The sequence below is a fragment of the Corvus cornix genome, chromosome 1, assembly GCF_000738735.6.
Source record: "Corvus cornix cornix isolate S_Up_H32 chromosome 1, ASM73873v5, whole genome shotgun sequence".
NCBI classification, from domain to species: Eukaryota; Metazoa; Chordata; class Aves; order Passeriformes; family Corvidae; genus Corvus; species Corvus cornix.
The window spans coordinates 104,192,579-104,218,142 of NC_046332.1; the positions used below are offsets into that span (position 1 = coordinate 104,192,579).

At 39.6% G+C, this 25,564-nt stretch overlaps 1 protein-coding gene across 1 annotated transcript in view; it reads left to right on the top strand.

Moving 5' to 3' along the window:
* Positions 1-21,345, top strand: part of PHEX (phosphate regulating endopeptidase homolog X-linked) — a 97,106-nt gene extending 75,761 nt beyond the window's left edge. The window contains exons 16-22 of the mRNA XM_010394496.4: positions 7,548-7,602; positions 10,692-10,759; positions 12,516-12,646; positions 15,645-15,710; positions 15,817-15,921; positions 17,697-17,773; positions 21,001-21,345. Coding sequence (XP_010392798.1) covers positions 7,548-7,602; positions 10,692-10,759; positions 12,516-12,646; positions 15,645-15,710; positions 15,817-15,921; positions 17,697-17,773; positions 21,001-21,103 — 605 coding nt within the window. The 3' untranslated portion in view covers positions 21,104-21,345. The remainder of the gene's footprint in view (positions 1-7,547; positions 7,603-10,691; positions 10,760-12,515; positions 12,647-15,644; positions 15,711-15,816; positions 15,922-17,696; positions 17,774-21,000) is intronic.
* Positions 21,346-25,564: the final 4,219 nt, after the last annotated feature.

Below are 25,564 nucleotides of genomic sequence, written 5' to 3' on the forward strand. Positions count from 1 at the left end.
GAGGTCTCTGACACTCCTGATGGAAGGATCACAGATTGTTCTGTCTCTGTAATCTGTATCACTGACATAAACATTAGAATATCTATGCAAGTCCATGTACAGGCTTTTAGTGTTTTTAACTTGACTACTTGACTACTCAGTTACTTGGAAGAAAAGGTCTTGTTTCATGAAAAGTGAAAATTAATAGAGAATAGAAACTAGATGATTTTAAAAATCATTGGATTTGGGAGAATATAGCAAATCTTGCATATGCAGTAGATCTACCAAATTTTGCTGTACTTTAGTGCAAACACCCTTGTCTTTGCTGTTGCTTAATTTAATTTTCATTACTGAACTATTGATAGCTTGAATGAACAACAATTCTGTTAATATCTACAAAGGAGAAATAAGTAGCTGTATCAAAGTGAGATGTGCCACAAAGAGCAGAGTTAAAAAATATGGTACATATAATTTATCTTAATATTATGCAAGTTTACTCCTGATGTTCTCTTTATGTGAGTTCTATTTATTTATTTCCTCTTTTTCGATAATTCAAAGTGTCTTAGATGAACCACTATGCATGTTTATAATGGTTGTTAATAATTTTTTAATCCTAGTTCGGATAATTTTTCAATTTTCTGTGCATTTGCTCGTCAATTTCCCCTTTAATTATAGGTACTTAACAAGGACAACAGGTATGTGTCATTGCCTTTAGAGTCTCAAAATGTATCTAAGTACACTTCATATCATCTAAGCAGCATGAATACTATCTTTTTAATTATCATAATTGGAACACCAAAACCACATTCCTAAAGGATTAGTTTATTTTAATGCACTCTAGAGCTGTCAACAAATATGTGCTGAAAATAGACACAAGTGATGATCAAAGTGTGCTAGCACACTTCTGTTCAAGAAAAGGTTTTTATTTCATTACAGCACAAAAATATTGGCCCTTGAATATGTTAAAGATAAAAGGGAACTGTTCGTCAGACATTTGGTGTGTTCAGTTGTTTTTTCAAAATGTAAATATGTATGCCTTTAGAATATATAAAAATAGTCACATTTGTGGGCTGTGAACAGTAATGAAAGGGAGATTTACAGTGAACTGAGGCAAATAAAAGCAACATACTCATGAAGTGTAAGCTTGAATAGATGTACTGGGTAATTAATGTTGATATTATCTCTCTTAGTTTATATCCATGCTCCTTCTAAGTCATTTGTGCTGTTCCTGCAGTTCTCCAGTGAAAGTCAAGAGGCCTCTTTAGAGAGCGGCCTCAGTACATGTTACAGGAAGGAGATATAATCTACAACAGAATTTAAAAATTGCATTTAAATTAGCATCCATAGAGAAAAGCAGAGATGAGAGCTCATATTAGCCAATAAGTATCGTCTTTACAGGAAGCATCACCCAGATATTGATGCTGGCAGCTCGCTTATGCTGTGAGTTGCAAGGGAGAGCTCTTATCTTGCCAGGAGCCAGGGAAGTGCTGGCAAACAGCACCCAGTGCCGTGGCCGGGGCAGGACAAGGGGAATGTCCATAGGGGCATTTTCTCTTCCCTTAAGAACTGGACTAATTGGAAGGTTATTGATGAAGTAGTTTCAAGTGTGCCATTAGTTTCCAGGAGGTTAATGAACACAGCAGATTTGGACTGAACACTTTCTGAGCCCTGTTATTAAGTAAGCTTTAAGTGTCTTAAGTGAGCTCTCATTTTATTTAACTATGGTCACAAGTGAGATGATACATGATCCTTACCTCCATTCTTTATCTTTTCTTTCTAAAATTCTTATTATGAATGTATAAAGTAGAAGAATTTTTCCTTTTTTTCTTCTCCCCCTACCCCCATTCTCTCACCCTGGGAAATCCAGTGAGGCTTCTCCTTAAAAAATAAAGATCAAAGTTTCTTGTAAAACAGATGTTTTCACATTTCCTACTCCCTTAGTAGACAGTATTCCTTGGCACCTCACAAACCACGTCATGTTTCTCCTCATGTTGCCCCACTGTGGTTGGGAAATACTGGGTTCTCTCTTTTTCATGGGTAGCAGAGTCTCTTGTCAGGTGAAGCAGAAGCTGAGCCAAGAATTGAAGCAGAGGCTGCAGAGTCCTCTGCTTTAAGACTATTACTTCCCTGTATCTCTTTAATGAATTTATTCACTGAGCTCTTCATAAAATTAAGCTTTGTTTTCATGCATTGCATGGAACAGTTACTGTGCCTTACACAATTGATACCTTCTGTCCTCACACAACTTTTGTTTTCTCTGCTCTTTGTCCACAGGATAAAACTTGAAATAAGGTGTATGATTCAGGTCCATGTAATGACAGAGAGTTTGGTCTCTGTCACCTACATATGGGTGCTCAAAGCTGTCTGGGGTGTTCTACAGTGTCTGAAAGGTTTCCTCATGTGTTTTATCTGAGATAAAACTTGCAGAAGCCCCTTGCCATCAAGACTGGCAGCTAGACCTCAAAGAAGACATGAAAGCCATCACTGGCATGAGATTCAGTTGTCCACATAGAAGTCTGTGGAACCATTTTAAACAAAATGTCCTTTGGGCTGTTTTTAGACAACTAACCAACACCCCAGCTGTCTTCACATTTAATTCCTTGTGTGAATTCAATATTCTTTGATTACTGACCAGCAGTTAGTCTTCTGCTTATGTCTTATCCCTTTAAAACTCTACATCTGAATTCATTCAGTGACACTTGAAAAAACAAGTTACAGCTTTTGAACACATCTGAGAATTGCCAGTACACCAATTGGCAGAGCACCCTGTATATCACACAGTTTAGTACAGCTGTCTCCCATATCTGTTACTTACATATGGGATTCACTAGCCTGTCAGAAGTTGCTTTAAACAAACCAACCTCATTATTGAGGAATAAGGCTTTGCCTCAGTTAAAATCATCATACAATATAACCAAATAATGTAATTGAACTATAAAATTTGAATTTATATTTAGATTTGAACTGCAAATTTCCTCATGATTTGGTGAGTCTTCTCATGTGTGTTTTGGTTTACTTTATCCATTATTGCCCTGCATTGTTTCAGGGAATTATCAGATCAAATGTGGTTACTTGTGTCTTCTTGGTAAACTAGGAATATTATACTGAATGTAAGGATATTCATCTGCAAAGTGTAGGTATTCGCTGGTAAGTGGATTTATTAATGGCAGTAAAGCCCCTGCAAAATTGGAGGAAAGAAAAACCTTCAAATTTTAAATACATTCTAACAAGCTTTACAGCACCTTGCTGTAGAGAGATGCTGAGAATGATATCATGGATAAAATGAAGATAGAAACCTTCAATTACATTAAAAGGCAGAGTGTATGTATATATATATATATATATATATATATATATATATATACACACCGTGCAGGCAGGATTCTTCCAGAGCTTCAAGATCAGCATAAATTAAGAGTGAAATGTTTGAAGTAAGCCAGATGTACTGCACTGCTTGAAGTGCCCCTGCATTCCAGAGCGGTAAGGTGACTAAGAGGAAAGTTGAACAGTCACTGTCCAAGGGTCCAGACACAGAGGTTCGGACAGCCAAAGCCTCCCTATACATGAATCTGGCAAGGGATGTGAAAAAATGTTCCTGCAAGTGTAGCTGCAGCAGCAGAAAGTTGAGGGAAAATGTAGTGCTGAATGAGGGCAGGGGACCTGGTAACAAAGGAGATTTACCCTCTGTGGAGGAGGAATAGGTTAGGAAATGTTCAAACAGACTGGACAAACACAAGCCCATGGGCTCTGACAGGGTGCACCTACAAGCTCACAACATCATTGTGAGGCCACTCTTGGTAATCTTTGAAAGGTTATAGTGACTGGGGGAGGTTCCTGAGGACTGGAAGAAAGCAAATGTCACTCCTATCTTCAAGAAGGTAAATTTAGGGAATTTCAAGCTAGCCAGGCTCACAACAGTCCCTGTGTACATGATAAAGTAAACCCTGGAAACAGTTTCCCTGACCAGCTTTCTACAATGAGATTATTAGCTCGGTGGTTGAGGAGAGAGATGTGAATGTGATTTATTCTTTAGAAAGAATTTCAGCACTTTCTCCCTTAACATACTCAAATAAAAACTCCTGAAGAATTGGCTACTCAAGTGGGTACTCAGATGCACTGAAAACTCCTTGGACCACTGGGCTTAAAGGGCTGTGATCAGAACAACTGGTCTGTAGCATGTTGGGATCAGTGGCACAAAGTCCATCTTGAGGATGATCTAGCCTGGCTGTCCCACCTTGCCACCAGTAAGATGCATGGATGTAGGGTACCAGTGTTGTTCTGTGACAGCCTGAACTCATCTGTCCACAGACCAGTGCTCTTGTGGCATGTCACAACTCTGCCCATCTCAGAATGCAGCCCAATAGCATTGCTCCAAATTTAGGTAGGTTGTAAAAAGGCAGTCAAAGCAGATTCTTCAAGTCCAGGTCTTGATGATGGCAGATGGATTTGTGTGGGGTCTGTAATAAGATAACACAGTTTTCTTTCTGTGTGCTGTTGGTGAGTAATGACCATAGACTCAGGGCCTGCATTAGCAATATAGTGTATAAAGAGAGAGACTCTCAGCCTCTTTTGGGGCTGTGTAGAGGGAGAAAGCTTTAAAAGGTGCACAATACAGGCTAAATTTCTGGTCAAGTGTTAGCTCAAAATACATTCCCAGTGCCTGTATCTCTTCCTTAAGGTGTGAAATTCCCTGAAGTCTGCCTGTCTTACTCCTTCAGATCTGTCCTTTGCCTGCTTGAACTCCAGTAGCATATAAATAATCCCATTAGTATTTATTGCATCTGCAGCCTACTATGAGCTCTCTGAGTTTTGTCATTAATTCTTTTAGGTGCAATATGTCAAGCAAAAAAAGAAACAGATTTCACAAGGGAATTGCCTAAATCGAGGGATTCAAATCAGCACAAAATAAGAAACTGGTGATCAATCAATCTCATGTTACAATTTCAAGGACATTCTAGTCTAAGACACTGTTATCCTTGCTCCCCCAAGGATGATGTAGTTATTGCTTGCCTGAAGGAGACATTGCATAAAAAGTGTTGCCAACTCTGAATTTGTTCCTTGTAGTGTTGCAAGAGGGGACAAGCACCCTCAGTTCCTCAGTGCCGCTGACCTCTGGAGAATGGGATCCATTTGCTCTACTGTCTGACCAAGAATCCCTTTCAAAATTAGATCTTTTTTCTTACCAAAAACCAAACAAAAACAACAACAACAAAACCACAAACACATGAACCCCCCAAACAAAACAAAACAAAACAAACTCCTGGTGATAACATATTTCAGTTTCCTGAGGTTTTCTGAAATGTGTATTACATTCTGCTGGCCTCTTTCTCTGCTTTGGCCTGAAAATACTTCCTGAGCTTCCATTAGTGCAAACTACAGAGGTGTTTTCACACATCCAGAACCAGAAACCACTCGTTCAACCAGCACTTTGCTCAGTGATATCTAACCTAAAATGGATCCTGACTTTCAGTAGTTACCAACCTGTTGCATGGACTCAGGATTGGAGCTTCCTACCATTCATTCATTGACTTGTTCAGTGAAAACTATCTCATGGTTTAACTCACAGCTGACTGTGTTTCAGCAATGTTCTACAAAGACACATTTAGTGTAGCTGGATAAGCCTGAGTGAAGATTTGCACCTAATTTGCTGTAAATAATGTATATTACCTCTACTGCAGACAAGTGCAAATTCACTACACAAGTCTATACCTGGACATAAAAACTGCAGCTCCTTAAAAAGATTTTGATAGCCTCTTGGTGCAGGGACAGACACACAGGATTGTGTGATCATTAGACATGATTTCGTTCATACCACCTTCAGTATGGGCTCATTTGTTCATTTTGGCCACAGTTCCTCTCACCTGTTGTTGTGGGGATAGGATCATTTAGAGTTAGTAGAACCTAAGCATTCTAAAACCTTTTCTGAGATTCGGTGTTTGGAGAGAACCAGTTCAGATAGGATTTTCAGCTCTAAACACAGCTTTTAACTTAAGGCCTAACAAGGAATTTTCATTAGGTTGTATGAGTGTACCATTGCTGCTTAAAATGTTTAAAAACACGCATCATAAATAATCTTCTCTGTGCACTGGGAGGCAAGGAGAGTTAGATCAGGAAAACTTTGTCCTTGACATTGGTAAAATTTTGGTCTGTAGTGCTGAAAAAGAAAATAATACCATGCTTGAAACAATAAAACAACATCTGGAGAAGTAAGAATAAAACCCCAAACAACATTCAGAAAATAAGTTTGAAGCCCACATTTTTTGTAAGCTAATTGCAGATAGGGAATGATGGCAGCCATGGAGAAGCAACATCAAAAAGCAGCTGGGCAGGCCAAGAGGACATGCCTTGTGCCATATCACTTGGCATGAATTACACTCAGCATACTGGTTTTGGTTTTGGGGTTTTGGTTTTTTCTTTTTTTTCTTTTCTTTTATCTTTTTTTCATTTCAAAGTAAGTTTTTTAAAGACTTTGTAAGGAAAGAACAACGATCTTGCCTGAAAACTTATCTCAGATATAAAGAAATCTATGTCCAATATATCCACAAAAAAAATGAATAGGGTTAGAATTAAATGAATTTGTTTTTGTATTGATCTGAGCATTCAGGTGATTTCTTGAAGAGAGACCCATAGGGTGAAGCAGCAGCTCCTGGGAAGACAAGTGAGTCATCTGAGGAAACTGGTTCTTCCTCAACAAGGTGATGACCATGTGGGTTAAGCTTCAAAGCAGGTGTATGCCTGTGCTTTATGGATGGGAGTTTGTGACACAAGACAGTAAATTCCACATCTGGGCCTGGAAGGATGGCACTTTTCACCATCATGTTAGAACTTTGACCATGGGTGTATGTTCTATTTAGCAGTTCTTTGGGCTGTTACATTTTTACCATGTGCAGCTCCACTGTCTTCAGTATCCTGGCACTGAAATGTCACCCTGGAATTAAAAACAGACATGTGACTTTGAGGAACAATTTTGATTCCTATGTGAAACATCAGTAGATCATCACTCGCCAGAGTGTTTCCATTGATGTTTTTTTGGCAACTGGTTAGTCTACCAGAAACAGCCAGGTAATATCTGTAGCTAGACTGACCCTACAGCCTTAATAATCTACAGTTTTCCTTTACAGAAGTGCCTAAGCATGCTCATTTACCTTTGTTTTTCATAGACTAAATAGAATTAGGCTTACATTTTACCACTTTCATGTTTCTTGCAGCACTGAAGCCTCACTAAGCTAACACTATTTTAATTCTTCTTGCACTTTACCTATGTATTGTCTGTTGATCTGTCGGCACATCTGAGGGTAATCCAGTATTCTTCATAGGAAACAGGAGGTGTGTTTTTCACAGGAACATGTGTGCTTACTCAGACGAGCGTGTGGCAGCATCTCTGCTGCCTCTCCAAGATCCTCTACATTGCATTCTGAAACTACCACCCCAGGGAAAGCTCCCCTCGCAAAACCTTCTGAAACCAAACAAATGAGGTCATAAAATCTAAACCCTTGGGCATTGTGACAGCAATTCAGCTGTATTGAATTGGCCTCACTTTTTTATTATATTTTTTTTTTCAATTGCAGGATTCCCAGCAGGAGAACTTCAAAAGCCTTTCTTTTGGGGAACAGAGTATCCTAGGTAAGTATTGCACCAGGGAACTTTATCCACCTAGAAATGAGGAAAAACAGGGGAAGTTATTGCAAACACATATAGGTGAAGAAGAGGGCATGGCAGAGAAGGCTGCAGTGCTGAAGGCAACCAAAAGGTAGTGAGTGCATGGGAAAACTGTGTTGTCCTTCTGCAGGGCAAACTTGGCCCTTGGGTTGTGTGTTCTCTCCTGCTGTATCCTGGTTTTTCCACTGGAAGAACTGACTTTGAGAAGTGCTGCTTTGTGAGATACTTTTTCTTACCCTTGGGAGCCATATGTGTTGCTGTTGTCTTAAACTGATGACTGATTTCTCGCAGGAATTGCTAATTAAGTGCACCCAAGTGGAAGTGTTTCAATGCTACAGCATGCAGATGCAGCAGTGTGCACATGGCAGGTATTAAAAGGAATTGTAAATCAGGTAACTAACACTTCCTGAACAGAACTGAATACCCCAAGAAGCCAATTATTATCAGTTTATTGTTCACTTTCTGCTAATATCTAAGATTAGCCGTGGCCCCTTGTCTGTGCCTGTTGAGGTGCCTGAGAATATCTTCATGTGCATAAGTGATTGCCTGAGATTGCCTGAGCATGTGCCAGTGTAGCTGAGGAAGGGTAATTATAGGTCACATACATTTAATTTAGAAAAATCACTGCTTTTGTGCAGTTCAATAGCTTTCTATTTTAGGGCAGGATAAGACCATGAAAAGTTTCTGATGGCAGTTTCTGAAAGTTATTTTGCAGTTATATAAAGCCAGTTACTGGTGAAACATAACCTTAATAAATCTTTGTTAAACTTTCTGAACATTTTGTGTTTGCCATCATCCAATCTGGATTGTGTCCTTGTAAACAGGAAATTTTGCAATATATGTAGAAAGACGTTCAATTTAGGAACAAATTAATTTGAATTCAAAGAGAATTCTTGTGGGCCAGGTGACTTTGTAAGTGGTAATTGGGGATAGAAGAAAGTCCTTTCTTGTTAAGGTGAACTTTTTTCCTGTTACAGTTACTGCAGACCTGTTTCCAGCTTTGCTTTCTGAAGAGATTTCTCTGTATTCTGACCTTCTGCCATAGTGATAAAATTGTGGTTCTTTCAAAGTGTTATACTTTGCTCATCTCTCTTCCTTAAAGGTTGCCTTAGCTTAAATTGGTTTTGCTTGAGTACGTATCAAAATGAAATTTAGTAAACAAATGTGGCTGGTTTATATCAGACAACCAATTGCTTTTGTCCTTGAAATATTCTGGATGTTTTCTGTCTGCTTAGAAGAAACAGTACATGGCAGTGGAACAGACACACCATCAAAAAGTCACCAGTGCTTGCTGAAAAACTGTTTTAGCAAATATTTAACATTTAGTGGCGTTTTAGTGACCAGTTCCAGCGCAACCACCAAAAACCAGCTATGTCTATTTGCATAAAGGGAAGCTTAGTTATCACTTTTACATCTCAGTACATTAAATAACATTCAAATGCCATAATTCACAGTTATGAGCCTTCAGTGCCAGATATATTGAAATAGAGATTTCAAACTACCTGACCTCATAGCTTCCTTACAGTTCTCCGAGCCTCCCCAGTCCCAGAAAGTTCCCCTTTAATATGGTATCTGCTGGGCTGCACCTAATCCCTTCCATCTATGTCCTACTGTGCCCAGAAGTGAAAAGCACGAACAGAGCTGGGAAAATTTATGGCAATAAATGCTGTTGAGCTGGACAAAATGCTGAAGGGGATTCACAGATTCAAAGCCAAAATTTGCTGCAAACTTCACCCAATCTTTTGGAGCTAAGGAAAGCTGTAGCAGTGCCAGAACACCAACCTGTTCTTTGTCCTGTCACTCATGGTGACGAAGAACCTTAGAGGAAAAATAAGATGTATTTAGTAATAGGGCTTGGTTCTTCTCGATCTCTTTACCTGTTTTGTGCCATTGTTTTTTCACTTCTCCAGCTGCAAAAGAACCTGCATAACCCCTTTAGTTCAGATGTGGAAAACAAGTCTTACATAGTGTATTTATTAGGGGTAATTATCACTGTGTGCTACACAAGATTACAAATTTGTCACACAAAAGGACGATATTTCCATTGCTGAAATGTATCATTTTAACCTGCATTTCTTAGAGAAGGTTTGTAACAGTACTTGGGCTAAAAAACAGTAGGGAAGATTTTAGCACATGCAAAGTACCTTTCAGGAAACAAAAAAACAAAGGGGAAGGGTTTTCGTAGGAGCAGAGGGAATTAAATGATATAATACCTTTTGGGCCTGACTGAGATGAGGAATTAGTGCACTATGGATCATTAGGTCCAATAATAACATGTTATTTCAAAACCCTCTGCCTTTCTTCTATTTCAATACAATGTGTTAGAAATACTATAAGCTGCTTTGAAGTGTAGCATCTAAATAATGAAATAAATAAAATCACAAAAATCAACTCAACAAATGAAAGATGCATTATTGGGTAGATCACCTACCCCCATGATATCCACTGCTTTTGGTGTAAAAAAGCCCTTAGCCTTTCCCTCTTTCATCTCTGTTTCTCCCAAAAGCATGTTTATTGGGATATAATAAGGAAGATATAATTAATTGTCAATCAGGAATACAAAATATTTCTTTTTACTCTGTTTCCTGGGTGCCTTAGGTCCGACTGTGTATCATTTCCTATTCCAGGGCAGGTGCAAGGGAATTATGTGACCTTTCTTTTTAAAACTGAATGGAGATCTGTTAATGCTTTACAAAATATAGTCTTTGTTTCAGAGTAGTTATAGCTGTAACTGTGTCCTGTTCCCTGTCAGAATATACAGAATGCAGTCAGCTGTGGGAGACATTTGGAGCTCATACGATGCTGATAAGGAATTTGGTTGGAAGAGTGAACCATCCCAATGCTTTCAAAGTTTTAGATTAAATGTTGCTTTTAAAAGAGTTAAGAGCTTCAACATCTTTAAGTCCAAATTGTATAGGTGTGATTTTTAGACCCATAGTCCCCTGCCTCCTCACCCCCTTTTAAAATCAATAATGATATTTCCTGAGGTCTTTTGTCCATTAATGTTCATGACTGTGAACACTTCCTGAGGAAACTGGTTCTTTGTGTTACAGGTCATTAAGTTATGGTGCCATAGGAGTGATTGTCGGCCATGAGTTTACTCATGGATTTGATAGCAATGGTGAGTGATTGACTGCATGTTGATAACTTTTTTATTTACAGAGTTGACAGATTAGAAAGCTGACTTGTACATGCTGTAGCGTTTTTATTGTTTTGGGTGTTCTAATGGTGCTGAATTGCGTGAAAAAATTATCAACTTGTATTTATTAGATTTATTTACATGGAATCTTGCTTCTCTGAATTGGATTTTATTTGGTAAGGAATGCCACAAGCTTGATTCCTTCTGTTTGTCTTGAATGAAAACTAAATCAGCAACAGATTCTGAAAGTCCTAATGGGGGGAGTGGGAAGGGCAAAAGGATAATTTCTGATTGATAAAAATTACTTCCAAGAAAACTTTTCATTTCAGGTATCTTTTTCAAAAGATAATTACAAAAGTTTTAAAATACAATACTGGAACAATAGTGATGCAGAAAAGGTGTTGCAAAATGTTAAAATTAAATTCAAAAAAGAGAGAGAGGGGAAAAAGAAGAATGGTCAGAAAATATCAATCCAATTGTCCTGACAAGCTGGGTAGAGTGAGGCATTGCCACTATCTAGGTTTGGCTGTCTCAGTAAGGTGCTTTTAAAAATTGGGCTTCTGAGAGAAAGTGAGGGGAGGGGGAGAGGAGGGAGGTGCAGGGAGAAAGAAACCTGAACCTCCTCCTCCTAGCAGCAATTTTGAGTTTGCTTATGTTATGTAGTAAAAGAAAAGAAAAGAGAAGAAAAAAGAAAAGAAAGCCTTGTGTCCTGGTATCCTTTTTGGCACTGCTCTACAATATTTTGTGTCAACAATCACTCCAGAATGGAGACATTTTATTTCATAAACTCCCACCTTGTGTAGGTGAGTACCTAATCTCCCTCTTGTCTCCTGCCAGTCAGAAAGGAACCTAAGGTTTGATTCCCTAAGCAGACCCCTACTTCTTGCCAGGCTCTTACCTTCCAAATATAGAAATAAATACATCTCTAGGAATTTGTCATCTTGAACAAGATAATACACAGAGGAAAAAAAGAAGAAATAAAAGCATGAAATAAAACATCTTCAGTACTTGGTATTATGCCTGTATTGCTCCTTACCTCTCTCTCCTGCAGTTGCAAAGAAGAATCAAATCACAGAGCAAGGCTGCATCCACATGGGCAGCTAAACATGCTCTCAGTAAAGTCCAAACATGTCTTGTGTCTGACTGGCTGGAGTCATGATGGAGACTAAATACTCTCCTACAAATGACAGGGAGCAGGGACCTGAGGGTGAAACTTCCATGAGCCACTGCTGTAACCATCAGCCTGGGCAATGGGATGTATATATCCTCCCTGTTTCCATGGATAGGGTTTAAATGTTCTGGTCTTGCTCCAAAATCAAACACGGAAACTTCAGAAGTTTGCATGAAATGGATTGGGTTCCTGATCAAGTGAAGAATTAATAATAAATTAGTTATCATCACATTTTCAGAATCAAAGACATATGGTCTGAGGATGAAAAATACAATTACACTTGCAAGAAAGCTAAATGTGTCTTACACTATGTAATTATAAAATGTACTGCTGAACTTGTTAGTCATTACTATCTTCTTCTGCAAATGGAAATTCTGACAATAAATAGAATGACAACTTTTCACTGCTGATTTCACGGAGTTAAAGATTTTGATCACTGATCCTACTCATTTTGTAAACACACTTACATGAGAACATTCACCTCTCATTTCTGTGCAGGTGATAAATTCCTAAATTGTAAAAGTTTTCTCCTGCAAAAAAATTTGTTTTCTTTCTTTCCTTTTTGAGGTCGGAAATATGACAAAAATGGAAATTTAGACCCTTGGTGGACAACTGACTCTGAAGAAAAATTTAAGGAGAAAACAAAATGCATGATTAATCAGTACAACAATTACTACTGGAAGCAAGCTGGCTTACACGTATGTAAACCACCAGTGACTGAAAATAGTGGTACATGAGGAGTTTGTGTTGTTGTTGTGCCCCCTTTTTTTTTTTTTTTAAAGTTCTCTTTTTATAAATCCCAATGTATTGGAATATTAGACTACCAACTTCATTTCTCACAACAAATGATTTTTTGAGGTGAATAATTGTGTTAAAAATTGTCTGTCAGGTTTGATTAGTCTGGTCAAATACCACTACCCACACTCTGGTGATGGGGTTAAACCATTTCAATCCCTCACATCCTTTTGGAATCAGAGGAAGAGGATGAAGCCACTCAGCAGGGCTGGTCTAATTATTGTGAGCACGTTAAATGTCTTCTCAAGATGAGGTTTGTAATGAAAACTGAGCAATCACTCTTTTAGAAAGAATATAATAGCATGTTTTATAGATTCCTTTAACAATTCTGCCTGTTATTTATTGCAGCTATAAAATGGATGCATAAGCCCTACTTTATTTCATATTCAACTCTTGCTATTTCTTCCGTGTGTGCACACAGACCCCATTTGTATGTTTAATCAAGGGAACATGATAGCAGTAGCTCCTAGAAAAGGATTGAGAAAGAAAGTGCAAGGGAATGGTTTCTGTTTCATTGTCTGTCAGAGGTATGGGCTTCCCTGAAAACGTGTACATGTATTTGTGTGTCCAAAATGAGGATAAACAGGATAAATTGCAGACCTTCAGAAATGAATAGCTGAAATTCCAGAAATGTTGTCTGGGACACAACTGTAATCTTAGTTTTCAGGATAAAACGCATATTCCAGTCCCCACTCAATTCTAACACCTCTACCTACATTTTAGAAATACTATTACATCTTTACCTTTTCAGAATAGCAAGGCCACATGAAATGCTCATCAACAATTCTAGCACTTTTCCCAGGCTTGTTTGTGCTGGTCTTGGAGATAACGAAGCCGTATTGTGGTCCACTCTGAAGTCCAGCGACTCAGACTTTAAGTACTTCATAATAAGCTAAGTTACAAATCAAAATTCTCAGGCTCATTCCTGAATATCTGTAGGACAAAAACTGTCATTTACAAAATGCCACTCGAAGATCAATAAAAGCTTCCCCAAGGATGGGGCTGAGCCCTTCCCATGTCTCTGCCGTTGGCTTGGCCATCCCCTTTGCCTTTTCCACTGTCTCTTGAGATGAGGTAGGTCTGAATTTCCTCTCCAGTGTAGATACTGCCTTTGAAGTCCATGGATGGGCTTACTGGAGAGATCCTATCACCCACAGCCTTGTCATCCCATTCCTTCTATTTCCACAGGATAACCGAAAGCACTTCTTAAATGATAGAAGAATCTTCCAATTTTCTGCCATATTTTATAGCTTTTGCATGAAGAGCTATGCAAGCAAAGACCTTTTTTTTATTGTCATTTTGTTCTGTCATTTACATCAATATTCTGCAGGTTTTTTACCCTTAAATGAATATTTTTCATGGATCAAGAAACCTATTTATTCTTCTTCCTTTTCATCTAGTATGCAATAAAAATGTCTCCAGAACAGAAGCCTAATGAAAGAAAAAGTGGATATAGAAATAGCTTCAGAGTGCAATAATCACATAAAGTCATCTCATTGAATAAAGGGCTTATCGTGGTCCCTGAGCCCTGCCACAAACTGTCTGGGCAGAGTAGTCTCAAATACCTGATCCAGAGCTGCCTGAGATCAGCAGAAAGACTTCTTCCACTTTTCAGATGACCTGTGGCCCTGTGCCACTGTTAGGTTACTCTCATCTTATGCTCTAAGTCAGTCTCTGTCACAAGCCCACTGTGAAGAAAATGTGTGAGTAGGAAGGCCAGGGAAAAGGCAGCTGGTATGTGTGCCTGTTCCCTGCTGTCCCAGCACCTTTTGTCCTAAAAGCTTCTCTCTCACCTCCATCTCCAGCCTCCTGAGGGCAGGGGAGAGCTAGCAGGAAAGGGTTGCACTTTCCTCCGTGGCTCCCATTTTTCCTGTAACACTGTACCCAAGGCATCAAGTAAGATGTCCCGAGTCCAATCTGGGTGCTCATCTGCACCGAGTGTGGGGCTGAGCACAAGTACCTGGCGATTCCCTTGGTCTTTTTACCTCTTCTTCTCCATTTTCCCGTCTTTTGCCATCCTGAAACTGAGTCCTGATGCCAACCCTACCCTACTGATCCCTGTGGCACGGGAGAGCTGATGGCTGCAGCCAGCATTGACCTTCAGAGCCCTGCTCAAAACTGTGCTCAATTATCTTGCCTATTTGAGGCACAGGAGAGAGTAAAACTGCTTAATTACAATTACAGTTGGTAACACAAAGACCTTAGTAGGCTGGGTGAGTAGAGATAATGCTACTTCAGCAGAAGTTAGGATTTCTTTGTAATGATACTGCACTTGGTAATGCCAGGAGACCAGTTTCCTCACAAAGTTTATATAGAGCTGTTTCCCACAACATGTTCTGGTTGCTATTGCTCCTGATCTTGGAATCAATACCCAGGAGAAGCAACAGGAATCTCCTTTGCAGATATTTTTAGAGCATTGAATGTACTACCAATTTTGATTCTGTCTCTGACAGTTATTTTTAATTACAGTTATTTGTGTTATGACTTAGAAGTTATTTTAGCATCCCAGTAGTATATTGAGAGTTATGTAGAGAAATAAATATAACCTTTTAGATAAAAGTTTAAGAAAGAGGCTACTGGATCTCACATGTCACCAGATATAAACAGTCCTTAGGGGAAAATTACTGACACTCAGCTCAAAGATCAGGGACTGGATTCTTAAGTGCATTCTATCTGCCATATTTTGTGCTACAGAGATCTAGGGCCAGAGCCAGGATAACTCATCACAGAAAATTTTTTACTGGCAGTTTTCACATTGAAACCCAGTTTTCTTAACCAAAGATGGATGAAATTGACTGAGGTTGTTCTTGCCTTGTTTTACTTTTTCTCCTCTTTTTGAAGTTGATCGAGTAGGAAGTTCAGAAATGGGTCAAATGACTGATGTTCTTTCATTCTGCCAAGGTGAAAGGGAAGAGGACTTTGGCAGAAAACATTGCAGACAATGGAGGTCTGCGAGAAGCTTTCAGGGTAAGTAGATGAAAAATATCTGAAACATCATATTATTAAAAAAAGAAAAAGAAGTTGTGGTAATCTTCATGTTGCTGAAAGGCACTTAGTATCTCTTTCTTATCAGGCATACAGGAAATGGATTACAGAAAAGAGGGGAGGAGAAGAAGAGCCTTTACTGCCAGGCCTTGAGTTCACACACAACCAGCTTTTCTTTCTCAGTTATGCCCATGTGAGTAGTGCAAATGTGTTTCAAATCCCCATGTGTTAACTGGAACAATGTGCAGTGCAGATATGAGCCTGCCTGGTTTCAACAATCTGCATCACCCAAACACAGACTTTTGAGAGTATAAGCAGAGACTTCTCCCACAATAATTATTTCTTTTTCTTTCCCTCTTTGTCCTCAACTACCCATGGTGCCAGTACTGCTGAAAATATTCTTGGTTTTGCACAGTGTTGTCACAGAAACTTTCTTTCTTCTTTATACTTCCCTCCACTAAAAGGGTCTTCCTGCATTTATTGACTCCTCAACCTCCTTCAATTTTAACTTCCCAGATTCCTGGTGCTTGCAATACACAGCAGTTTATGACTGCTTCCACCACAAACTCCTGTTAAAAGTGTCCCACCACCATTTGTTACTGTGTACGTTGTTCAAGGAAAATAAGCAGCAGTGAAGAAAGTCTTAGTTTATTTTTTCCCATCTGTCACTAAATATGCTGTAACAAAACTTTGATAAGAGATGTGAGTTTTTTAGAAAAACATAGAGCAAGGGAGAGGATCAGAAATTACTCATTTGGGTAACCAGATTGGGACAAACTCCCTACATGAGAAGGAAAGTCAGGCTATAAAACTTTGCCACCAGTTGAAGGAATGAATCATGCCAAACTAAAAAAAACAAGACCCAATGCAAGCAGTCCTGGCCGAAAATAATTTCTCTGCTGAGAGTCAGTGTAGCAGTCTATGGGCCTATGGCTGTTTCAGTTTGACAATATTGAGCAAAGAAAATATTCCACTTTGGTCATTTATGCTGAATTAAGTTTCGCCTCGTGGCACTTTTTCTCCAAATAAATTTTGAATCTATAGGGAATATCTGGGGGCCTTATAGGACCACTGCAGGAATCATATGTCCAGTGGTCCCTCACAGGGAAGGCACATGCACAGTGAGAGCACTGTATGCAAGGTACCCTCAAGCTCAGCCCATATCCACAGAGCTCAAGACACTCAACAGCCTTATTTAAACTGTCAGAGCTGTGCTTAGCCAGAAAAAATTGCACTGAAGTCCACTGAAATCCTTTGGGCAATCTGGCTTAAAGGATTTTGTTGACAGGAACATTTAATGTAGAGACTTACGTAAGGTAGAGGCAGTTTAAAGGAGATTTTTCATGCCATGGATACAGCGTAAGAGGGATTATTCAGCTGTGCAAATATTCTATCTGCCCTGTTTTGTGGTCAGTTATGATTTGGTTAAGTATCTTATCAGGAGCAGGGAACTGGGGACCACTGATGGAAATGTGGAAAATGTGTAATTTCAAAAGAAACTGACATTCCAACATGGAATAAATATGCCAGCTAATATAGCTGCAATTGTAGAGATGATAAGCATTATTATGTGTACCTTTTATACACATTACATAGCTTTGAGACCAAGAAGTATGTTTGGTAATTATTAAGGTGTGAGATGATGCAGCACAAGCTGAAAGACAAGCTACCATTATAGATAACTTCAAAAGAACTAGTAAAGTGACTGTGGTTAGATGATGGGAAAGTGTGTGTAGAGAAAAACAGTGGGTGGGCACTGGATCCATCAGGGGGTTTGAAAAACAAGAGAACATACCAACAGAAAACTGCATATTGGCAAAGGTGAAACAAAGTAGGAATTTATGGTGTCTTTCCATGTTATGCATTCTATAAGTAATAGGCATCTTAAGAACAGTGACTTTACATTTTGCTTTACATACAAAGTCATCCCAGATAATGTGCCTGTTTCTGTTTTTTTTATTTTATTAGGTAAGATGCAACTCCTTTAGACCAGAATCGGCGAGGGAGCAAATATATACTGGAGCTCACAGCCCTCCTCAGTTCAGGTAGTGCAAATAAAGTATTTCCTCAGTGTACATACAGAATCAATCACTGCAGAACAGAAGTGCAGAAATTTAGCATTTTAAAAGGGGGTTAAGAGCAAACACAAAATTGGACTGTGCTCTTGGTTTAGATGGAAATTGAATTGGTTTTATTAGCTTCTTTCACTATTACAAATGGTCTTCTGTAAAATTGAGGAGCTTGCATCTACCTTCAAAAGCATTTGAACCAGAACACACTGTGATCCCTGTGATGTCCTGTCATCATGGCCTGAGTACCTAAAATGCCTCATCTATCTCTTTCCCGAAGCAATTCTAGTTTAGCAAACAGTGAATATAAGGAGGGTCCTTGGTTTAATCTGTCTGAGTTCATTGAAAGCTTATAAGTCTCTACCTTGAATTATATTGATAATGCAAGGCAAAATGTGCCCTGTAAGCTCAGTTCAAGACCAAACTCTTCTGCTGGCATTCAAGTGACACTTTTCTTGAAGGAGCAGTGACAGTCCAGCCATAACAGAGAGTGTCTGTCCTTGCCAAAAGGCTTTCCCCAGGCTTCCCTCACCACAGACACTCATGAACTCCCTGCCACGGGAAGGGGGGAACCACATAAGAATTAGGAAGCCAGAGTTTATTTCTCTGCTTCTTCACAGAGTTTTTGTGACCAATAACATGTTGGTTTTGTTGGGATTCCTGTTGGTTGCATCTACTTAACTAAGAACTGGGTGCAGTACTACATTGCCTCTTTATAAGGACAAAGGAAGTTAACTCCACAAGCTGATTCATACAATACAGTGGATTATTTGCTTTCTAGAGAATCCTACCAGTTTCTGTTGACTAAAAGAGTCTTATACCAGCTAGTGAGGGTAAAAGTAGTGCAGTATGCAAATCTGTGTGCCTTTTAACATTGAAAATACAATGTTAAAATACAATGACAATGAGGACAGGAGTATCAGGCTGACCTTCAGCCTACAAAGATATTAATTTCATAATTCCTACTCTTGTTAAGATTTTGGCAAAAATAACCATTTGCTGTCTTTTAAAGTCCTCAGGTTTATTTACCTATAGGTATATTTATATTCTGAATCATTACATAGCTACATTCCCATGAGATGGTGCAAATCTCAAAATATACAGGGAACTCTAGGGATAGAGTATTTATTAGGAAAACTCCTGAAGGCATCAAGCTATGAAAGAAAATTTCAGAGACATTTCAATTAATTTGAGATCTAGAAAATAATGACAAAACTTTTTCTTAGTTTTTGAGTGAGATACTGAGAACTGGCTTCTGTTTTGAAACTGAAGAACTGGTGCTTGTCTTCTCTTGCAAATCATATCAGCTGGGCTAACAAATTATGTTATCTATTTCTCCCAACTGGATTTCATTTATGTCCCAAGACCATTATGAGCATAACTGCAATACCGCTAGCTCCCACGCTGACAGCTCTTTCTGTCCAAAAAGCTCAAACAGCCCTTTTAAAAGTAATCATAAAAGGTAACAATAAAAACTATAGAAATGAGCAACACATCTTGAACACAGGTGTGTGCATCTGAATGTTTCACACCAGGTTCTCTTCACAGTCAAAAAGGAAATGGCATTTTAGAACTAAATATATATAAAAATAATCTTTCAGCAGGTAATAAATTTAAATTACTTAGACTCTGCAAATATATCTTTCTACTGATTACCAAGGGAGGCCAGGGTGACCTGCTTAGGGAAAGGTGTCTCTACTGTAATTCAGTGGGATGAAATCCAGACAGCCCACTCTGATTTTAGTTAATGTGTGGCAGTATCAAACCATGGGTAGAAAAGTGGCATGCATGCATACATAAAGATCTTTTCATTGGATAAATTCTGGGTTTATTTCTTTTTAATTGGCAGATTTTCAGTATTAGCATGTGTCTTTGCTATTTTTGAATGCCAATTTCAGATTGAAATCCCTGGCATGGCAGGCAGAACTCCCACCAACATCAGCAGCAGTTCTGCATGACCAGCTCTCGCTGTTCCAGTCCCTGAATATGTATCTGCAGCTTTTTTACAGTAAAGCTGTATTTCTTATTTGCAGCCTAACCTCATTTGGTAATCCTCCCTACAAAACTGACCTTTAGACATTTTTGTGCCAGATGACTGAAAATTTTCTTACAGAAAGTCTAATCAATGTAATAAGAATGTTTTCTACCATGCTGAGCTACACTGAGAAGCTGATTGTCTGCAATATAGAAAAATGCCTCCTCCCAGCATAACAAAGGAAAGGTATACAATTAATATCACAGTAGATACTTTCCTGCTCTTAACTCAGGAAACTCTTTAACACCATTGCAAGTTTCGGGTTAGCAAATACAAGATGATTAAAAGCATAGGAAAAAGCAGCAAACAACAAAATCACAATCTAGCAGAGGTAAAATAATAGTTTCTGACCACATCACATAATGCAGACATGAAAGCAGGAGCCAAGGATGACTGCATGCAAAGAGCAAGCTCTTCCCCTATGCCTGAAGGGGCCAGTCTGGGATGGAGACACATAGTCCAGCTTGGGTCAGGCAGGGATGTGCTGCTCTTTCAGTATCCCACCACCTGTGGTAGAAGCAAGAGGGCTTGGGAGCTGGTCAGGGCAGAAGGCTCAGAAAATATATTTCCAAAATATCAGATGAGTTGAGGTGCTCATAGGTGCAAGGCTGAGCTGCCCAACAAGAGTCTCTAATTGCCCCCTGAGACTGCAAAGTCCCAGGGACTCAGTGGGTGGGTGTGTGTGGGTGTGGGTGGACAGAGCATGCTGTTACGAGAATTGAGAGCCCCATGAAACCACTGCCAGCACAGCCCCACTGCCAGCACAACCCCGGTGTGTGCTTACATCCCCTGCCTGCTGCCCTGCAGCTGTCTGGCAGGGCTGGAAGAAGGATTCCACTGTGCACAGCTACTGCTTATCTCCCACCTCTGCTGCCAAGGGTCACATTAGAAAATTGTTCTAAAGGGCACGATATCACAAAATGCATTTGTTTTTCATCACATTTCTAGCAAAGCAAGATGCTTCTCAAAGCATGAAACAAAATAAGATTTTCTTCATATTAACTGGGAGCCCTTCTTCTGTACCTTTCGGTTTTATTTGTGAAAAAATTACGTGAAAGCCTGAAAATTCAGCCTGAAGTGAAAACACTGAAACACTTGCAGACCTGTAGTGTTTGACAGAAGGCAACCTGCATGTCCATCACTTTTCTCATCACTTTTCTCTTTGCAGAGTAATCGGAGCCATGAGCAACTTTGAAGAGTTCCGTAAAGCTTTCCATTGCCCAGCGAACACGACGATGAACCGCGGGGCAGAGTCCTGCCGGCTCTGGTAGCTGTCCTTTGCAGCTCTTCTCTTGGGAGGAGTCTGCAACGTGAACTGCTCAAGCCCATTGCTACAGTGTCAGAGTAACAGTCTGGAATCTGGAGAGGTGTTACTTCAAATGCATCTTTGTGATCCATGCTGATATCTGTATGGATCTAATCACTCCCTATGTAGAGACTAGGAACATTCCAAACAGAAGAGCTTTTCTTTAAGGATAATAATAAAAAGTAACTCCTTTTAACCATAAAACTACTCCGGTTCATCTGCAGTTGCATTGCTGTTGATGGATAACTGCCATTATCAATTCTAATTCCTGATTTATAGTTGAGCTAGAGGTAAATGCTAAAATCCAGTTTTAATCTATTGCTCTGCAGGGGTTCTATGCAGAATGTTCCCACACAAAATTTATTCTTTCTGGATGAAGAAATTCATGAGCCCTGCTATAAAGCCAGCTCTGATCTGCTGTGTGATACTGCATTTTCATAACTTAAGCTGTCACAGCCCAGCATGCCATAAATGATGTGGCATGATGTAAAGACACAAGACTTTATATAAATTCAGTTTAATATGTCAGATTAGTGCCTCTGGTTTTGGAACAGTTTCAAGCTGAGAAAGTATCTCATGGTATCCATCTGTAGGACTAAAACATAAAGGATACTTGTCAGATTGTGGCCTCTTCTAATTTTAGAACATCTTATGATATGGTGAATGGTGAAATGTATGTACGGTGAAAATCAGAGGCTCTCAGAGGGGATTCCCAGCACCACTATTCTCATAAATATTGCAGCATTTATTCCGGTTTACACTGTAGGCAGTTTTTTCCCAGGGGATGGTTTTTACCTTGGGCTGAAGATAGCTTCATCTGCATTTATTTTTTTAAGCCAGAAATACTATACCAGATTTAAAAGATGGATTTTATAGTGTCTGGGTCTTACAGGGTATTGCAAGTAGTGTGCATGTTTGCCCTCATGTTCTGGATGGGGCAGAATGACTTGTGATTTTAAGGAAAGAGTATGTGACAGAAAAACAGAGTACCAGCATCATTTGACTTGTCTGGATAAAAAGAGCAATTTAGGAGTAGAGGACTTAAAAACACACTAAAAATACAGACCAGTTGAGTTTTCAATTTGATTTTTAAGAATATTAATGAAAAGTTTTTATTTCAGCAGAAAGATTTTAACACATAACTATTACTGGGAGAGGTCAGATGGGGAGGTGGGGGAGGATGCACACACAGCTCTTTTTTTCCTAACAGAAAGGTACCTATATAAGTGGCATATATTTATACCTTGTGCATTATTTCATTTTTACACGGTGTAATTATTTCAAAAGGAGTTTCTTTAGACTGATTTAATTCCCGCAAATCAATATTGGTCTCTGTGTGTATATACTTTTATATATATATATATATACAAAATATATTTTTTTTATATGCTTAAATTTTATCAGTACAGAAATGTTAGTAAGACAAACTTTTTTACAATGATTGGTCACATACTGTTGGATAAGAACTTGGTTGGACAGTCACATCCAGAGGGTCATGGTCAATGGCTCAGAGTCCCAATGGACATCAGTTACAAGTGGTGCCCCTCAGGGGTCCTTACTGCCACCAGTGTCATTTAATATCTTCATTAATGACAGATTAAGGGAGCAAGTGCACCCTCAGCAAGTTTGCAGATAACACCAAGCTGAGTGGTGTGGTTGCCACACCTGTAGGATGGGATGGCATCCAAGGGGACCTGGACAAGCTCAAGAAGTGGCCCATGGGAATCTCATGAGGTTAACAAGACCAAGTGCAAGCAGCTGCACCCAGGTATGGGCAGCTCCTGGTATCAACAAAAGCTGGGGATGAACAGATCAAGAATAGCCCTGCCCAGAAGGACTTGGGGGTGCTGGTGGGTGAGAGGCTGGACATGACCCAGCAACAGGCATTTGCAGCCCAGAAAACCAACAGTGTCCTGGGCTGCATCCAGAGCAGTGTGGGCAGCAGGTCAAGGGAAGGGGGAGGAGGCCACCAAGACGATGAGAGGGATTGACCACCCTTCCTATGAGGAAAGGTTGAGAGACTTGGGATTGGTCAGCCTGGAGAATAGAAGGCTTCGGTGTGACCTAATTTGAGCCTTCAGTACATGAAGGGAGTCTACAAGAAAGATGGAGAGGGACTTTTTAAAAGGACATGTAGGGACAGGAGAAGGGGGAATGGCTTTAAATTGAAAGTAGTTTTGGATTAGACAGCAGGAGGAAGTTCTTTAATGTGAGGGTGCTGAGGCGCTGGAAGAGGTTGCCCAGGGAAGTTGCGGATGCCTCATCCCTGGAAGTGTTCAGGACCATGTTGGATGTGGCTCTGAGCAACCTGGTAGAAGTGCAAGGAGGTGTCCCTGCTCATGGCAGGGGGTTGGAATTAGATGAACTTTAAGGCCCCTTACAACCCAAATCATTCTATAATTGTCCAACAATCATGGTGGAGGAAGGTTTATTGAAGCTAAGTAACTGAAGCAAATTGGGTTATTTTCTACGTGTCTTTAGAAAGAAGGGGGACATAATGGAAGCATAATTTATGGGAAAGACAGGATCTCAAACTACCTTCCAGAGTGAAGGAAGCAGACATTCCTGTCCTCAAGGCTCTGTTGCCACTTTTCAGAAACAAAATATTGTGATTTGGGACCAGAACATTCTTTTATCAATTTTTTCCTTGAAAAAGTCAAAGTCTTCTTAAGAAGAAAGCATTTTTCCGTCCTTCATGCCAACTCACTTCCTGAGTTCCATGGATTGAAGTTTATCATTTGAATTGCTACTACTAGATTTTTTTCCTGGAGGTACTTTTCAAATAAATTGTGATGGCAGGATTTTCATAGAACTTTTCCTCAAACAAGCAGGTATGGGTCTTCAGCAAAGGGATACTGTTTGCCTGCTAATGAGAAAGTTCCTTAATTGAGTACTGTACTGACTTCATTACTGTGTTCATATGAGCACTGACATGACTTGATGTTGGCTGCCTTGGATCAACTGCACAAAGTTCAGGGTTGACATCCTGGTCCCATTAAAGATAGTACCAATATGGTTGTTGTCCTCACAAAAGTCAGGACATCCATTCAAGCACTTACCTGAATTTTCTAAATTACTGGACTATGCAAAGATGGTTTCACAACAGTCAACTTTGGGTTTTCTAATTTTATCTCCCAAATCAGAAATGCATTTGCAAGAATTCCTCTCTTGTGGTTATTTTCCAGTGGGACAGATTCTGTCATTCTGTGATTTATGAAGTTGTTTCTCCGTACTGGATGGCAATTTTTTCTAAAATCTCTGATGTTTCTTGCCTTAAATGTCACTCTTCCTGCTCCTTGCTAGGTTCACATCTTTCATGTTTAATACCAGGGATTTTTGAACTGTGGTGTGCATATTCCCAACGGCACAGGAAACACTCCAAACTCTTTCATCCTTGCTAGGCCATCGCCTGCAGCAGGCAGGGGGCAGGTTCTGGGCTGGGGGATAGTAGGGAGATGGGTGTTTTGGGATCAATGCACTAGGAGAGAGGAAGAGAGGGTATGACCAGATTTTGTACCCTGATTTTGGCAGTTGAGAGAGCACCCACACGCTGCCAGGAAAGCCAGAAGTCCCTACTGCTGACTGGTACATTCATCAGTAGTATCCCAGTTCAGGAAAACCTTGCTGTTGACTCAGGTTCTCAGTGTCTGAGGTTTAGGTCTTGCCTGTGTCCACACAAGGACCCTGGCCTGCCTCACCTGCTGCTTTTTACCACAAACCAAAGAGTTGATCATGCAATTTACAGTTCACTTTGAATAAGCTACTTAGGTACCATATGGAAAGCAAAGCAGAAGGTAATTGAACAACTTCTTAAAACTTTTATCATCAAAGACAGTCAAGACATCAGTGATGGTTTGTGAGGGCTCTTCCCATTGCCTCTGTTTTATCAGACCACCTGGCTGTGTTTTGGTTTTGTATTGTGCCTCCTGGGTCTATACCAGCAGTGCCTTCCTGCGTTGCTCTCAGGTTCACTTATTTTGTCTATGCAAACAAATCCTTCACCACATATACCCTTTTCCCAGAGCTTTAAAATTGTTATTTTACTTAATTGTCAGTAATGTTGTGAAATGTTTCTTCCTTTTGGCTCAGTAATCTACTTCTTTTTCAGTGACCAGGAGGGGAAGGGTCACCTACGAATTAAACATTTTTATCTTTGTAAATCTGAAGAGGTATTTTTCTACTGTGTAGACATAAAGAAACAGCCTCTACTCCTGTCCCATACCTCCTTCTTCAGGTCCTAGAAATATGGAAACCTAGTCTAGTCTAGTCTCATCTAGTCTAGTCTTCCTTTTTTTTGATTAAGCCTGAAATGCTAAAACACCAGCTTATATACTGACAGTATTTCTGCTGATCATATTGTGGAAGACTTAGCTCTCTGAAAAGGCAGCTGTGCTATTCACCTGTGTAAACTGCTTAGGTACATAAG